The following is an 18,449-nucleotide window of genomic DNA, read 5'->3' on the forward strand; positions in this document are numbered from 1 at the left end:
TCACTTTGACACCAGGCTCGGTAAAAACGATTGGAGAGCGTCCATCAGCGGTCACTGCGGCCCAAACCATTACTTGCGATGGGAAATTGCTTCGAGTGGCCATACGTAGGCTCAAATTCTCGTATGAGCGTTCGGTCAAGTAAACACGATCGTTTTGAGTGTTTATGAACTGCTCAATTGGGAATTTTTTTTCATCAGAAAACACAATGTTAGGAAATTCGCCACTTTCAGGCAAGCGCAACAACTCCTTGGCTCTTTCGCACCGAACTTTTTTTTGCTGGGGTGAAAGATCGTGTGCTTTTTGGACCTTGTAAGCCTTGACCTTGAGCTCATTTTTCAATATGCGTCGAATGCTGTCTTGCGATATTTTCAGTTCTTTGGCCATTTTTCTTCCACTTTGACGTGGATTTCGTTCAAGTCGAGCCCGCACTTTCCGAACCATTTCTCGCGTTGTGGCGGTTTTTTTTGGTCCACCTCCATAGCGTTTTGCAATGCTACCAGTATCATTGTAACGTTTTATAGTGCGATACACAAACATTTTATTCACTTTGAGGGGACTGAGCTCACGAGCAATGGCTGGTTGTGATTTTCCAGCCAAATATAACACAATCACACTATTACGTTTGAATTCCATTACAGAAAAAAAAAAATTCAACAAAACTCAGACGCAAATACTTTTGATGGCTTATAAACAATATATTGAACTGTAATTAGAACAATTTTGACGTTGATGTCATGAGCTGTTTTACAGATACAAGCAGTGTGAAGTTGGTAGCACTTCATATCGTTCACCCTGTAATATGTTTTATATGCCACCGTTTGGTAAAATACGATTTAATATACAAGGTGGCACAAAATTAATCATACTATCGGAAGATTTATAATTTTTGCAAATGGCGTCGTACGTCAATCACAACTAGGATAGGTTACGTTGCACTGACAGGCCAAAGCCACGCAGGGACCATTTTGGTCTATAGCGACACCAGATCAGAGTCTTTTCTTTTTGGTTTTAGCGAAAATATGCACATACTGTTCGCGAATTTTAGCAGTCGGTCAAGCTCCAGTTCAGGGATAGATTCTATCCTTTCAAAAGCAGGTAGCATTGTCTAGTTTTCGAGAGAGCCGGGCAGTAGCATAGCATACCAGGTTGTTCAATAAGTTTTGGGGTTCGACAAGAAATGGCGTTGCTAGTGGCCTAATTTTGTTTGCTATGTTGGTACAATCTTCATATGAACGTTTCAGAGGTTTCATTTCAATTTGACAATTCATTTTTTGTGTACAAGCCATTTAATACCGATATGTCCCAGTATTTTCTACAATAGAAAAAAATCTAGTATCTAGTAGTGATGAATTTTTATTATTGGGTGGTTTAAAAGCAAAGGAAATGTATGGACGAATGTTGAAAGTGACTTTTTGCTATGAATTAGTACAGTAGAAATATGGTTTGCTGAACTTAATCGTGGTCGTACAAGCCTTGAAGACGATTCAAGTCAACGGCGTCCAAAAATAACAACACCAGAAATCGTAGAAAAAATACTGGATATCGTATTGGAAAATTGTGACTGAAAGAGATTTGGTAGAAGCCTTAGGCATCTCATTGGGCAATGTGAACAATATTTTTACTGAAGTGTTGGGTTTCAGAAAGCTGTGTGTGCACAATGGGTGCTACCTTCGCTAACAATGGAACAAAAACGTATTAGAGTGCGACTTTCTCAGTAATATTTAGAGCGTTTTCGAAAGGAATAAAGTGGATTTTGTGCGTCAATTCATCAATATGGATGAGACTTGGGCCTGTCACCATGATCCCAAATAAAAACCAGAGGCTAAAGAGTTGTATGAACCTGGTTCTTTGGCTCCGAAACGAGTTCCTGTCCAGCAATCTGCAAATAAGGTGTTAGTAGCAGTTTTGTTGATGCGAAAGGATTTTTGTTTGCGGATTACTTGCAAACTGGTAGAACAAAAAATTCTGAATATTTTTATAACCTTTTGGGCGAAACTGAAAAAAAAATTCGTGAAAAAGACCCAGTTTAAAAAAGAAAAAAGATTATTTTTCAAGCAAGAGCATTTGGACAATGGGTAAAAACTATGAATTAAAGTTCGAATTATTGGAGCATCCACCGTATTCGTCAGAGATGGCCCCTAGCGACTTCCACATGTTTCCAGACCTAAAAAACTGTATGCATGGAAAGCGTTTTTCACCAAATGCTCGTCATTACTGCTGTGGAAGCGGGTTTCGTAGCCCTTCAATTTCTCATTTCAGGCATGGAATTCATAAATTAGAATTTCGTAGGATGTTCAGGGAGACCTTTCAGGTGTTCATTTCAGGGATGAAATTCATAAATTAGAATCTCGTTGGAACAAGCGTATAGATGTTTAGGGAGACTCTATTGAATAAAAAAAGTGTATTTCAAACCATAGAATTGAGTTTTTATTATCGAACCGAAAAACTTATTAAACAATCTAGTACAGCATACGAATAGAGAAAAACTGAAGCCCGTAAAGGTCAAAATACAGATTTCCATCACTCTAAATCATGTTTTCTTTTATTTAGACAAAAAATTTTTTAAAAACAAAATTGGATGATTAATTTTGAGCCATCATGTATATCTGGTTCGTCTACTAGGAACGCACAATCGCATCCGGCTAATTTGGGTCACAGGACAGGACGGAGTGTAACTGGGAACGAAATAGCGGATTCGCTTTAATAGGACCCGAGTCCTTCCTTGCTATGAGACAACACCTCATGAAGGAGAAGCTTAGGAGTGAAAAGCTAGGGCTAAGGGAGTTTTGCTGGCACTAAACTATGGTGCTACGCCAGGCGAAATCCTCACTGGGAGGGCCAACTGCAGCCAGAAGAAAGGCACATACGCTTAAACCAACCTAGAATTATCCTGAGTTTAATAAAGGAACTGGATCTAGGTGAGGTACTGTCATGTGTAGAATGCCCAAAAGATCATGAGGTCGAAGTGCAAACCAAGTGGAGAATCGAATGGTAAACATTTGAGAAAGACTGACTGTTCCATAGTTTTCCTTTTACTATGCCTTCTTAAGTAGAAGTAAAGACACATAACAACTTATGAGTTACTGTTAATATGGTAGATATCTTGGGCTCATTTCTGCATACTTCTCTAGACAAAAAATTCGTCGCGCATTGATAAATGCGACTTCTGAACTTCAATCAAAACGCAGACTAAGTTCATTCATATGTGTACGTATGTATGTAAATATGTCTGTTTTCAATTTAACACTTATAACGAAACATGATTTTTGTGACACTAAGCGAAACATAAGGTAATTTTGACCGAAATCGTTACTTTTTATGTTTTTTTATTGTTATGTTTTTTTTTCAGTTAAAATGAGGTAAATAATAAGGTACTACAATAATTATTAAGCATTTACAATCAAAAAAAGTTTTTATTTTACATAATTGACATGTCAATCATTAAAAAAAACATGAAACTGAAATTAACGAAACCTATAAAGCTTGAATACAAACACACGGTAAATCTGACCGACCGAAATCGAACTTGGGATGTGCACAAGACAATAGCGTCACGCCAACTAAATGAAAACCTGTTCAGTGGCGATGGTAGGGGGAGGGAGGAAGGTAGGAGGAGGGGCAGCTGTCAAGGTCAAGCAGTTTAGCCACTATTCCAGCACGAAATTCACTATCGGTCATTTTGACCGATGTTTCGTTATGAGTGTTAATAAACTTTTTTTGTTTTACACGTATCGAGGTAAGATAAAAAGAAAAGGAAGGCGCGGGTGTGGGAGGCTGCCCACAACAATAACATAACTCAGCTGCGTTGCTCGCAATCCTAGCGGATGTGTCTGTACATGCCACTTATCATATACATAAATAAATACATAGATATATTTTCATTTCCACTCTCGTACGAACGGTCTCGATTGGTCAGTCGGTCAGTTAGTCGGTTTGTCGCCATGTGCCTTGATTTTTGCATTTAAATATAATATATTTTGCATGTTTTTCGGGCAGCCAACAGTAGCAGCGAGAGGGCGTGACGCTTTCAATTGTTTTGGGATTTGCAATCTTTCGTTTTTCATTTTTCATCTTGAGCGCGTCAATTGTTATTCACTTTTTGTTTTTAATGTTTATTGCATCCTACATTGTTTTAATCTTTTTGTGAATCTTAAGATTGTTTGTTTTCATGTGGCAAAAAAAAGTTTTGCTGTCCTGATTTATTATTATTTCTTTTGAACGAACATCCCATTTGATGTGTTTACGTGCGTTCGACCGCACATTTATAGTTCCGTTTTTTTTTTGTTTTTGTGTTTTTTGAAAAACATTTGTAAATTGTATTTGCGTACAATGCCATTGGCATTTTGAAAGCAAAAAAAAAAAAAAAATATTCAAAATTATCCTTTTCTTAATTGTACCTTTTGTTTGTTCAAAAATAAGTTATGACTTAAGCGCCGCTTATTTAATTCGATGTTGAAATCATTCCCTGGGCTAAGGTAACATATCCCATGAACTTGAATACAAATATGTAGCTAAAAACATTCCATGATGTTAAATTTTCGAATTATTTACTATGAATTTGCTGCATCGAGCTAAATGGGAAGGGTGCAAAGGCCTGGTGCACTGCCCCCTCTACTTCCATCAAAGCTCTCTTCACTTAAATCTTTTGCCTTTATGGCAAGCTCTATGATAGTTGCAATACAACTACAATAGATTAAATTCAACTGGAGAGAGTTTAGGCTTGGACGCAACAAAATTCTGGACGCTAATACGGCAGAGTTCGGGGCGCTTTGAAAATAAGTTCTCCACGAGAAACTCCAAAAGCATTCTCATACACGGCTATATTCACAGTTTATCACAAGTTACTCTCGACCGTCAGACTGCAATTAAATCTCTGCAATGTAGAAGCTTCCTGAACGAGCTGACTATTAAGTATGTGCCTCCGCATACTGAGACATCTCTGGAAGCAGGCAAGGGAACCAAGCTACAGACAGCAAAACTTTGTGCACAACGGTATCAAATCAAGGCAGCAAATATGTAGCGGGTTGACCATGGAATCCACTTGTTGGGTGACAACGCAGATCTAACCAAGATTTGTTGAAAGAAGATCAAAGTTTCTCATTTTCCTCGACTGTTGCTGCATTCGTGCTGTGATGCGTACAATCACTGGACACTGTCCGAAAGGGACGTACGACAAGCGAATGCGATTCACCTCAAATATATTCTGTAGCAAATGCAACACTGTCTCTAAAGAGCAGACGGTATGTTTACATTACCGAAATGTCATAGATTTCGGCCGAAGACTGGCACTCAAGCAGCATTTATTGAGAGACCTTGAAAGTCGATCACCCTTTAATTTCTGACAATGTCGAATGTTGTAGAGTTAAAATTTAATTTTTCAAAAAATCCAAAAACGCTATTTTTTTAAAGGAATTTTAAAAATTTTTATATTAAAAAAATTTTATATTTTATATTAAAACATTTGTAAAGTTTCTAATGACAGATTTGGGTGCAGCGCTCAAATTTAACTCAAAGCACAGGGTGACATTTGCATCGCATAAAAAAATGAAAACAAACAAAACAGAACACGAACTGCGATTTAGTTTGCCAGACAACAGACAGATATTAATGAATGACGCACAAAAATAAGGAATTTTTAATTATGAATAAAGAAATAACACAAATTGTTTTTCATGAAATGCAGACATTACTAAATCAAATTACATTAAATTTTACAGTCTAATTAGCCACTAGACTGTTACTAGCCACACGCACACACACACACATGCACACGTACACAGACACCCATTGCGCCTTCTACACAACTTAGCACAAAAACTCACCTGTGTGCCTTGCGCAGACTGTCACGACGTCGTACTGACGGTTCGTTATTCTCCTTATTACTATCATCTTTGCGGCTCGCCTTCCTCCTCAGATATGGACTCGCGTCATATTCTGCGTAATCAGCATCGAGTGCAGCATTGTTGTTGGAAGACAGGTGTTGCTGATTGCCGAGTAGCTTTGTTGTTGCGATAATTTTATTATAAATATTTTTCACTAAAATATCTTTGGCGAAATCCACAGCAAATTCACCGCCATGCCCATCGAAGATGGCAAAAAATGAGATTCCTGTGTTATTATTGATATTCTCTTCGATGATGTATCTGAAAAATGAGGTAGAAAACGAATTATTAAAAAATGTAAGAGTGAAAACAGGTGGTTGGTTGGTGGTAGCTTGATGAGGGAAATGTGAAAATGCTACGCTAGGGATTATTTTTAAATGAAGTGCGGTGTTCATTGCGTGCGTAAATATTTCAGCTACATACATATGTACATATGAATCCAAGTACATATTTTCAAAGTCTATAGGGCAAACAATATTAATATTCGTAGATTCGTGGCAAAGCACGAGTTGCTTTCGTTATACAGACACAAATGAAAGGATGGGTCGCCATAAAATTAAAGCAAAGAAAACAGTTCTGTGGCGCGTACGCCCACTTATAAGAGCACATATTTTGTTTTTTGGTTTGGTTGCGTTTATCAAGCAAAGTAATTAGCTAATGGAATATTTGCTTCTAAATTTTTGTTTACTATGCGCAATAAGTCAAATAAAAAGTAAATAATGATTGAGAGAAAAATATTAGAATATTACTCGTAACGGGTGCTTTTTGAACGTATAGTAAAATTAAAGCAATTTCTACATCAAAAATTAAATTTAAAAGAATAAATGTAATTTAAAAAAAACCGTAATGAAAGAGAAAGACGTGAAGAAGATTTTGGGTCAAATCCACATTTAAATGGTTAACATTTTTATCGGTCTGTTAATGCTTTTATGCGTATAAAGAAACTTGACAACCAGGTGTACAAGCAAAAACATGGACAGGACATTTTGGTTCGGTATACGAGGGTTGCCTTTTATATTTTGCTCCAAATCATGAGAACACAGTAAAATAATAAAAATTGATTTACATTTTTTAAATATTCTTTTTAGAAATTAAAACACTTGTGCATTCGCTTCAAACAATTTTAAAGCAGAAATTGATATGTACCTTCGAAAAGATATTTTGAAAGGTTTCAAAAGCTTTAGGAGTTGAAAAACGTTGACCTCGCAATTTCATTTTGATACTCGGGAACAAAAAGAAATTTTTATGTGCCAAATCAGGGCCGTAAACCGATGACCCATTAATTCGATTTTTTCAGTGCTCAAAAACTCTTTTGTGGGAGCTGGTGAGAGCGCACACTGTCTTGGTGAAGTGACTCGTCTTCAGCGTTCAGGGTTTCCTTAATTCTTCTAAAACTTCTAGCAAACAAATGTTTTTTTAACACTCAGAATTGACTGTTTTAGGTTTCTCTAGTGGTATAGTTGCCGCATTACGAGAGGGCGAAGGAGCACCTCAAAGCATCTTACGGGAACAACGTTGGTTGAATTAAGCTCGTCTTGGAACACTGCATACTGTCGATTGCTGTTGTTACAATATCATAGACGTGCCTTAAACCACCACGGCTGAATTTCTTCAACATTTATTTACACCAATCGATACGAGTCTTTTTGGGCAATTGTCACATTACGCAGCTCCAAATGTTCACGCAGTATTGAATGTATGCTGGTCTATTGGTCCCACTAATGCCTAAGGACGCCTCTATCTCGTGATATGCCACATGACGATTTGCATTATAAATTGACGCACAACATCAGCAACTATTATTGGGCGGCCGATATTCTCGAAATTCATGCAGGGATCACCTACCACGATGGAACTTGTTGTACCAGCGTTTCATAGTGGCTAAGTATTGTTCTTCAACGCCAAGACTCGAAGTAAAAAGATTAATTCACTCCAATCTCGATAATCCACTGCGAAGAGGAGGATGCGCCTGGTTCGCAGGCACCTAGTTCAGTTCGGAAAGGTTTCAAAGCTGGGAAAATGGGTTCCGCATAGACTTTCCGTCGCCAACCTTCAGCAGAGAGTGAATGTGTGTTCTCAGCTGCTGCAACGGCTTGAAAATGAAAGTTTTTTGAACCGTATCGTTACTGGTGATGAAAAATGGGTCCTTTACAATAATCCTGTTTGCAAACGTCAATGGTTAGATAAAGATGAAGCACCAAAACCGGCCTCTAGAGATGGCCTTCACCCCAAGAAGATCCCCCTGTCTATTTGGTGGGATATAGCCGGTATGGTTTATTATGAACTTCTGGAACCAAACCAGACGATAACTGCTGATTATTATTCCCATCAGCTATCAAACCTGTATGAGGCACTTAAAAAAATCGGCCGTCTTTAGTGAATAGACGCAAAGTTTTGTTTCACCACGACAACGCAAGACCTCATACCGCAAGACAAACATTAGGCAAGCTGAAAGAGCTCGGATGGGAGCTAATGCCGCATCCAACTTACTCTCCGGATATTGCATCTTGTGATCATCACCTTTTCCGTGGACTTCAATCCCATATGAGTAACAAGAACTACTCCTCAAAAGAAGCTATAAAAAGGGATATCGAAGCGTATTTTGGGTCCAAGGACAACAAATTTTTTGAGCAGGGAATTAAAAATTTGCCTAAACGTTGGGAAGACATTGTAAATAATGAAAGAAAATATATTATTGATTAATAAATACTTTAAACATCTTTTTTATTAATTTTAAAACCACCTTTAAAAACGCACGGACTTATGGACTGACCTGATATTTCCAAAACCAAATATCAGTAAAAATATTCATTAAACATAACGCTCAGTTTTGTGAATAAGTAAAACTTTCGAATTAAGGTTACATTAGATAATCTTGACTAATTCACAGTGATCTCACATGGACCTGAACTGGCGCCCAATGTTGACAAGAGAGTGTGCGGAGCCTTTAAATTCTATTGGCAATGCACTGTGAATTTTGATAAATTGTTGATGCTCTGGTGCGGAAGAACGCAGAGCCAAAGCAGCTTATCAGCAAACACATTTTTTCTTCCCATTTTTTTAAAGTTGCCCCCCAACCTTGTAAAAAAAATTTTTTTTGCCGATCAGAAAAGAGCATAAAACTGCGAGTATGTATCAGCCTTTTCTGACACACACACATCTTACTACAAGATGGCGCAAAACTAATCGCCCTATCGGAAGATTTATAAATTTTTCAAATGGCCTCGGACATCAATCGTATATGACACTTGTGAACCAGACAGCTTCGGTATACAAACAGACAAACATGAGCACGTAATGGTTAAAATAAAGATTTCAATCACTCAAAATTATTATTTTTATTTAGTAAAACTTATTCAAAAACAAAGTTGGATGATTAAGTAAGTAGTTAACTGATTTTCAAGGTATCCAATTCCCAATGACAAAGCTTCTCAAGGCAGAAAATGTATCTTCGTTGAGTGTGTCATTTTTGCAATTCTCGCCGGATCACACTTATTTTAAAATCGACCACGAAAAAATCCAAAATTTTTTGGGACAAACTTAATCGCCATTAGTCACGATGGGAAAAATTCTGAGCAGTGAGTCAGGATGTGCACCAGGGCACTCTGAATATTACCTTCGTCATTAGCTACCAGTCATACCTACATAGTTTTGCCACTTGCCTGAGTGTTTCTTTAGTATTCTCACTATTATTCTACAATTACCTTTGGGAGCGTTAAAAGATATTTTGTAATTTACGCGTTGTGTGAGCTAAGCATGATTTATGCAGTCCTCGGTTGTTGAAGTCGTAGATACGCCAGCAATTGTATGTTCTTATAAATTACGGTGCTTGAGCAATTTAGTTCTGTACCTCGAACTAGCTTTTCCGGCATCTTACCAACTCTTACCTTCAATGGCTCGGTAGGCGGTTCATAGGCGTCTGCAGCTTTGCTCTCCATTCGACACAATATTGTTATTTGTACTTCATTATGATCGGGAAGAGGAATACTAATTCAGTGACTTCATTATGGTCGGGAAGAGGAGTAATAATTCAGAGCCTTCATCTTTTTGGTAACTTTCCTTGGTGCCATTACCAGTAGATTGGATAAGCATTTCCTTCATACGCTATGGATGTCAATCACTTGGTCGACGTCCTTATTTTGTCAGGAAATCACCCCAGTCTCGAAACCTTTTATAAGCCGTCGAACTTTCTGATAGAATTTTCGCGTGTTTTTCCTCTCGGCTATCGTGTCAAAGTCTAAACATTCATGCATTTCGGCATCTCGTTTCTTCTTCGAATAACAAAAACGGCTCTCTTCCTTTTTCAACCCCTAGTAGCACTTTCACGTGGGTCGCTTTGAGCTTGAAAGCAGCGCTTTTCTGCCGAAGTTTTGTATGCCATTTCTTTGGAATTTGTTTTACGTGGTAGATGCCAAATGCAATGTACAACACAATTCTGTGGGTTATAATTTGTACGGAAACGACTTGCTTTAAGACAGATGCTGCATACTTTTGCAGATACTTCCGACTCCCAGTTAACCTCCCTGCTATTTGCAGTGAGCCAAGACTCGCCGGGGGTTAGTTACCACCTCTCACCAATTTATGAATTTTTTATTTTTTCTTTTAAACTGGGTCCGTTACTCTAAATGCCAGCAATCTTACAATTCACAGTTGTCGCTCTTTTTTAAAACTTTGCTCATATGGGAATAATTTTACTCATTTATTCAAATTTGAAAAAAACAAAAATCAGAAGGTAAAGAGTATTGTTTTTTTTTTTTTAAATAAGATAAAGTACTTTTTTCGTATATATGTATATATACGCCATTTCAATTTTTCAAAACATGGTTGACGTTTATTTTGCCTCCCTCTCCCAAATGGATTGCCGACAAATCGTCTATCTTTCAAGGAATCCCACAAAACAATGTTGAGATTTAACCCCAGCCAGTCAAGTGCCATTGCCAAAAGTGCTGATAACAATTTCGCGACACACAAGTTTGATAAGTTGAAATTTTTTTTGCCTACGTAGTAGCCGAGATTACAAAGCGCCGTATCAGAAAAGATGATTTCATCACCAAATTCGAGAACAGCTCGATGCGATGACGATGATAGGGCTAAATAGTCATTTGTCTTTAAATTGCTGAGCCTATAAGACCTTGTAGAGAATTTTGATCTCTAAAATCGAAACTATTGAGCAAAATTCTCATAAGGCCTGGCGGAAGCGTGCTGCTAAAATGTTGAGTTGCAGAAATCGAAAACACATTTCGGCCACAGCAAACGCATTTAAGTTGGTAAGCGTCGTACGCCGGTGGAGCAGGTCGATGCTATTGTTCATTAGCTAGCTAGTTTCATGAACTTTTTACACAGTCTTGCGTATAACTGAGGTGGTGGCTGTTTCATGTCTGTCAAAACTTCTTGCAATGCACTTTCAGTGTAGGCAACAAAGCACTCCTGCTGGAAATAAGTGGGCAATATTTTCCAAAGCTACTTGAATGCGAAGCGAAGATTTGATACTGACTGACAGTTCCAAATTCGATAGCGGAAAAACTGTCCGATTCAAAACAAGCTAAGAAAAATAAAAGAAAACTATAAATTTAGGTCATTCATTGTACTCATTCAACTTGATTAAGATGTAAGAATGCATACATACAGAATGGACACGAAAAAAACTAGTCGATTGTGTTTACTCATCACTTGCGTAAAACTAACTGTAAATAAGAAATTAGTATACGTATTCATAGTGTTTGTTGTCGTGATTAATTGGCGTATTCGCTGTTCGTAACTTCTACGTTTTCTTCAAAATGTGTGCGGTTAAGTGTGAGCTTGCGAAGAAAATTGTTCGCAAAAGTACGGTAACGTTGTTATGTTGAAACAGTTTAATGAAGCCTTGTCGGTGGAACCAATACTAATACTTGTCAGTGGAAGAAAAAAAAAAGGTTTTGCGTCGGAAACAAAAGGCAAAGAATGGTGTTATTATTTCGAAAATAGCAGACCTTTCACTTCCTGCAAAACAGGCCTGTATATTGGAAGGATACTCGTATGTGCAAAAGTGAAGGCTTACAATCAAGTAAAAAGATTGTAGGATCCAATCGAAATGATAAACCAAATAGGAGTAATAAAACAGGTGCCCGGAAATTATACAGTCAAGATATTCAAAATTCTGGTTGGGTGGTTGTGGACGATGAAACATGCATCAAAGTAGACTCTAAACAGATTCAGGACACTGCAACGAAGAGAGTAGGAGTACCAGGTGCCTTTAAGCTAAAAATATTGGACAAGTGCGCTAAAAGTGTTTGGTTTGCTAAGCCATCTGTCAGTGTGGTATGAAAAAGAAAATATTCATTACCGCGGACATTATAAATCAATAAATTTATTTGAAGGAATTTTTGCAAAAACGTTTGCTGCCATTCATAAAACAACATAAAGGACAAGTTCTGTTCTAATCCGATCTAGCATCACATCATTGTAGCCGTCTTGCTAGAAACTGGTGTGAAATTACGGGGTTAATTTTGTTCAAAAGGACCACAACCCACCACCAAAATGTCTACAATTGCGATCCATTGGAAAATATTGGGCAATTGTTAAAAGAAAGTTCATAAAACTTAAAAAAGAAATTAAAAATGAGCAGCAGTAAAAAGAATTGGCAGAGAGCAGCAGATACCGTATCAAAAATTGATGCTCATCGCTTAATGAGAGGAGTCAAATCTAAAGTGCGCCATTTTGTTTATATTTATTTATATGAGCTTTTTGTTTAACAGAGTACACTTAATAAAGAAGTAAATAAAATTAAAATTGATTTGATAGCTTATAAGAATTTTATGTTATAATGATTTTTGCTCGACCAATATTTTTCGTGTCCATTCTTTATATGATATTAATTATTAATTATACAAAACATTTACGAGTATAAAATTAAATTTTTTTTTATACTTTGATTTGTAACACGTTGCTATTGCACAGTGGTTCCACTCGATTGATAAAAATAAAAAAAGGTAAAGCTTCGCGATTTCCAAATTTTAGTTTAAATTCCGTAAACAGCAACTCGAAGTAACTAAAAACATAAAAAAATACGACCTAATCATTCAATTTAAATATCTGCTCAAACTCCGAAGTGAACACGTCCTCAGTACACCCATTAAGCGTTAACAAAGGTGACCGCAACTTTAATGTTCTAGTTTTTTTATATTTCTTATTTTTTTTTTTTTACTGATCTGTGTGTGATTTGTTAGACTGAACAAGTGAAAGGGGTTAGTGATAATGGATTCCGAGAAATCAGCTATATTAGCATATTTTTCATTATCTAAATGACTTAGAACACAAACTATCGTTATTTTCTGTGTTTCAAATTACAATATTCAGAAATGACACAGTTTCAGTAATGTTGCCGCGCATTGTTATCATAGAGACTATTATTATTTTAAACTGCTATATCTCTGCTTGGTTCATTTGACGAAAAATTTGCATGTGAAAGCAACAACAAAGTTATCGATCATAAAACTGGTGTAATTTACTATTTTACAAACAAATATAATTTTAGGCAGCTCTAATCCAGTGCTGCCAAGTGAAGTTTACTTATACCATTTGCTTCATCTATTTAGTATCTATTTAAACTTTCGGTTTTTCTATGCTTATGCAAGGCTGAGAGATTACTGGGTTTGGCTATGGGGGAAAACAAAATTGTGAGGAGAAATTCGGCTGCCTCGTACCGGGAGTGATTCGCCAGCCGAAATCTGCACGATAATTGCACAAATATTCACACACTCGCCGAATCAATCGTGGTTCAGACGACAACGAAGGGGCATTGCCTTAATTTTTTCATATATCACTAATCTATTCTTAGTTTTTTTCGTAAACAAACCGATTCGCTGCTCCTGCTACGTCAGCCTATCCGCTGATTCCGTGAAATTCGCTGAGAGCCGGATAACGGACTGATATTGGCCACTCTATTACAACAGCAAAAACAACAACAAAATGTTATTAGAATTTGCAATATCTGGATAATTCCTTGACCGCTAAAATTAAAAATTAAAAAATTCAAATTAAAAAAAATATAGTTTTTTTTTGGATTTTTTTCGAAATTGGGAATATCAGTAATTAATTAAGGGGTTACATGGGTTTCGTCGGGTAAAAAAAGCCTATATTCAATAAAAAATTACTTATTTAATTCAAACTTTTTTCTGTTTTATAGATACATATTTAAAGAATAATTTCTGAAATTTTCAAAAAAAAAAAAAAAAAAAAAAATTTGAAACTCCTCCATTGTGACGTCTTTTCCGGTGACCCCTCGAAAAAAGGTGCGTCCGTGTTGTCAGCATAACTCCTGACAGACTCATCAAAAATGAAAAAAACAAAAATAAGTGTTTTAGTTAAGACCATAAACTCGTGCTTGAACGAAGGAAAGAAAAACAAAGTAAAAATTGGAATTTTGGCAGACATTTTATTTTTTTTGTAAATAGTTGTAATTGAGAAAAAAAAACAGAATCCTTCGTCCAAGTACGAGTAAATTGTATTTCGAACACCTGTGTAAAATTTCATCAACATTTGACAACCGACTTTGAAAACACAGTTCCGAGAAAAACGCGTTTAAAGTTTTGAGTAACAATAAAAATGGCTTGGAGCGCACACCTTCCAAAGGCTGTATCTCCGAATTTATTATTTGGATCGACTTGAAAATTTAGGATAATATTCCTGAGAAGTTGTAGGGATGAATAAGCAAAAAAAAGAAAATAGATTTTTTGAACCAACGAAACCCATGTAACCCCTTAAAGCTAACATATTTACAAAAAAGCTGAAAATGAAAAATTGCATACCAAAATTGATTTTTGGTCCGAATTAACATCTACAAAGTGCGCGGCTAAAAGCAATCTTAAAATTTTTGTGTGACTAGTTGCAGGCGGCCGCTGTAGCCGAATGGGTTGGTTCGTGACTACCATTCGGAATTCACAGAGAGAACGTTGGTTCGAATCTCGGTGAATCACCAAAATTAAGAAAAACATTTTTCTAATAGCGGTCGCCCCTCGGCAGGCAATGGCAAACCTCCGAGTGTATTTCTGCCATGAAAAAAGCTCCTCATAAATAATATCTGCCGTTCGGAATCGGCTTAAACCTGTAGGCCCCTCCATTTGTGGAACAACATCAAGACGCACACCACAAATAGGAGGAGGAGCTCGGCCAAACACCCAAAAAGGGTCTACGGTCCAATTATATATAAATATATGTATATATTTAGTTGCAATTTTTGATGGATTTCGAATTTTTTTCTATTTTCTATTTAAAATTAAGAAATATTATTGACCACCAAAGTACGACATTTCATAACTAATTTTTTTATAAAAATTGAACAAATTAATCATTATAAATGTATTTTATTTCTTGACTATTTTTGAAAATTTACTTATTTCTCATCTAATAATAACAGTTTCTATGACAATATACGTAGTTCATTCTCATACAAAACCATATAAATCCTACTTCCAAACTTAGTGCAAAATTAAAAAAAATACAACAAAGTTTCCATAAAAATTTCGAATTTTGTAATAAGAATTTTTAGAGCAGTTTTGAGTACACAATTTTATAGCCTATTGAATTCTTATATAATGTGAAACCCTCAAAGAGGTTTGACTAAGTCTTATACACTGCTTTAAATAATCAAAGCACCTTGACTTATTGACAAATTTTGACAATTTACTTCTTCCTCATTTAATTTAAATAATTTTTTCTACGAGAATATCTTTCATTCTCCTACAAAAACCATATAAATCCAAATTTCAAACTTTGTGCAAATTAAAAAAGAACTGCACAAATTTTAAACTGAGTTTTTAGAAAAATTTCGACAAACGAACATTAACATTTTGACTAGCTTTGACTTTGTTATTGATTGTTTTTAAAAGTTTATAAGTTTATCCCACTAACAAAAATCATATAAATCCAAAATTAGAAAAATCCACATACTTCTCATCACAGTTCTACGGTTTTTAATTATCATTATAAGAAAAAACTTTCATATGGAGGCTTAGAGCTTATTAAATTTTATTGCAAGTTCAAAATGCTGAAAAATTTGGTTGATTTTTGATAGTTTTTTTTTCTCTGACGGTGTTGTGTATTTTCTCTATATAAAAATACACAACATTTTTTACATAAAGAGAATAAATTAAAAAAAGAAATCTTGGGGATTTTTTACCAATTTGAAACTTGCACTTTATTATACTAAAATTTAATAAACTATAAAACTGTGTACTAAAAAATTTTCTAGAAAGTCTGTTAAAAACTCATGGTATCAGAATGAAAAGTTTGTGGATTTTTTAAATTTTTTGCATACAATTTGAAATTATCATTTGGTGGACAATGGCGCTATACTTTTATAAAAAAATACAGAAACATTAAAAAAACTTAGATATAACATAGAATAAAGCTAATTTTGAACAAAAAATTTTTGTTAGGCCCGGGACTTTTTAGCCCATGTGTTGCATATACATACATCGTATGTACATACAAATTTGTTAATTACATTATTACAAATGCGGCAAAGTGTTTTACATTCCAACAAATTTGATATACAAATCGACTGAAATAGTTTTCAATTTCTAATTTTAAAACATTTGTGATATTTTGAAATGTTTATTTCCATGAAATGTTTATTTCACGCTGCTAATTTAAGGTTTCCAGCTAATTTTTTATATGTAAATATTATATTTTAGTTGCTAAGGCTCGGCAGCAGATTGGAAATTTACATACAAGAAATTAATTATCTGTGCCAACGTTTAATAAAACAATTCTGGGGAACAAAAACAAAAACGAAAACAACAACACAAATATAAACAATAGCAATGAGATTAAAATTGTATGCCTTGCAAGGCAAAAAATAAAACATTAAATTTTCCACACTTTTTGAAGTAGAATTGCACGCGTTTTGATAATGACGGTTTAATTTTTCTCTTCTCTTCAAATTCCAGTACTACGAGACAATCAGCTGATAACTAAGCGTGACAAAGCTTTGACATGAGGAAATGCATGAGACTTGTCGGGCAATGATTAGTGATTTTAAAAATTAATAACTCGTATATGTATGCTCGTACATGCATACATACCTTTTTGTGCAGTATACGCTTTGCTGTTCGTTTGAAATTTGCAGGGTGCGTCATCGTGTACTTTGGACAAATTTTGGTCAAACGCATGTTTAAGGTCAGTTATTACGAGTGTTTTCCATAATAGTAAAATGAAACTTTTTGACAATTATTTCTTTGCTGATATTCAGCTGCATTGTAAAAATCAAGATTGTACGCTACCGAAAAATTTACCTGATTTACTCAATTATTATAAAATAATTATTATATTTGAATGATACTTTTTAATGGTCCATTTTAGTAGATAAAATAAAAATTTATTTTATAAAATTAGGTAAATATGAATGCGGCCGCGTAGCTGAATGGGTTGGTGCCTGACTAATATTCGGAATTCAGAGAGAACGTAGGTTGGAATCTCGGTGAAAGACCAAAATGAAGAAACATTTTTTCTCTAATAGCGGTCACCCTCGGCAGGCAATGGCAAACCTCTGAGTGTATTTCTGCCATGAAAAATGCTCCTCATAAAAAATATTTGCTGTTCGGGGTCGGCTTGAAACTGGAAACTGAGGTCCCTCCATTTGTGGAACAACATCATGACGCACACCACAAATAGGAGGAGGAACTTGGCCAAACACCCAAAGAAGGGTGCACGCGCCAATTATATATATGCAAGGTGACCTTCGTTGATGTTTGCCATTATTGTGGTTATAGCTGCAGTTAATGATAATAATAGGGGCCTTGTTGCTTCTTTAATTGGTAGTTTTACGTATATTTGGTTTTCGGCAATTTTAACGGTTGTTGGCAATATAATAATCTGCTGTTTTATAATTTCCATTTGATGATCGGGCGCGAAGTTTAAGTTGAAAATATCAAAAACTGAATAGTCAAATATTTTATATTTCAAGAATATTTTTTTGCAGTGGCTGAAACAAAGCTAATTCGCAAGTGATTCAGCTGGTGCGAAAGTTCATTACTAAACTAACAAAAATAAGGCAAAAACGTCGTTAACAAAACGCCATAGTAACGAAAAACATACGCCTTATATCAAAGCCTTAACAAATTTGTGTAAAATCTCAATGAAAACAGCTGGGAAAGAAGTGGAGTGGCGTGACGATTCACTGCTTATCACTACCAAAACCGTGACCGTTGCCTGAAGTTTGGTATGCATGATATAGGGAACCTCCTGAGGATGCGAACATAACTACACATCATCATTGCAAGCTTTACACTCTTGGCGAACTTTGTTAATAAGCTAAAAATAAGCTGTATCTCAATCGATTTTCATAGCGCCAATACCACTGATCACTCGATGCCTATTCATTTGCTCGGTTAAATTTAATGTTTCCATTGTTTATCAGAAAAGAAAACAAAAAAAGGCTTAATTCGGTTCGGAACGAATTATATACCCGCGCACATTTTAGTAAAACTTTAATTGGACATTTATTTATATTTACATATACGCATTTACCGTGGCGTGACACCGCTCATTTTACAGAATTTTATTTGCGTCGCACAATATACATATTT

At 35.7% G+C, this 18,449-nt stretch overlaps 1 protein-coding gene across 3 annotated transcripts in view; it reads right to left on the bottom strand.

The window, feature by feature from the left end:
* The window catches only part of LOC128862680 (protein phosphatase 1L), a 72,914-nt gene that overhangs the window by 10,947 nt on the left and 43,518 nt on the right, over positions 1-18,449 (bottom strand). For all 3 annotated transcript variants that reach the window (XM_054101330.1, XM_054101328.1, XM_054101329.1), the window contains one exon: positions 5,824-6,144. In XM_054101330.1, the coding sequence (XP_053957305.1) occupies positions 5,824-6,144 (321 nt within the window). The remainder of the gene's footprint in view (positions 1-5,823; positions 6,145-18,449) is intronic.

The sequence above is a fragment of the Anastrepha ludens genome, chromosome 5 (assembly GCF_028408465.1).
Source record: "Anastrepha ludens isolate Willacy chromosome 5, idAnaLude1.1, whole genome shotgun sequence".
Taxonomy (NCBI): domain Eukaryota; kingdom Metazoa; phylum Arthropoda; class Insecta; order Diptera; family Tephritidae; genus Anastrepha; species Anastrepha ludens.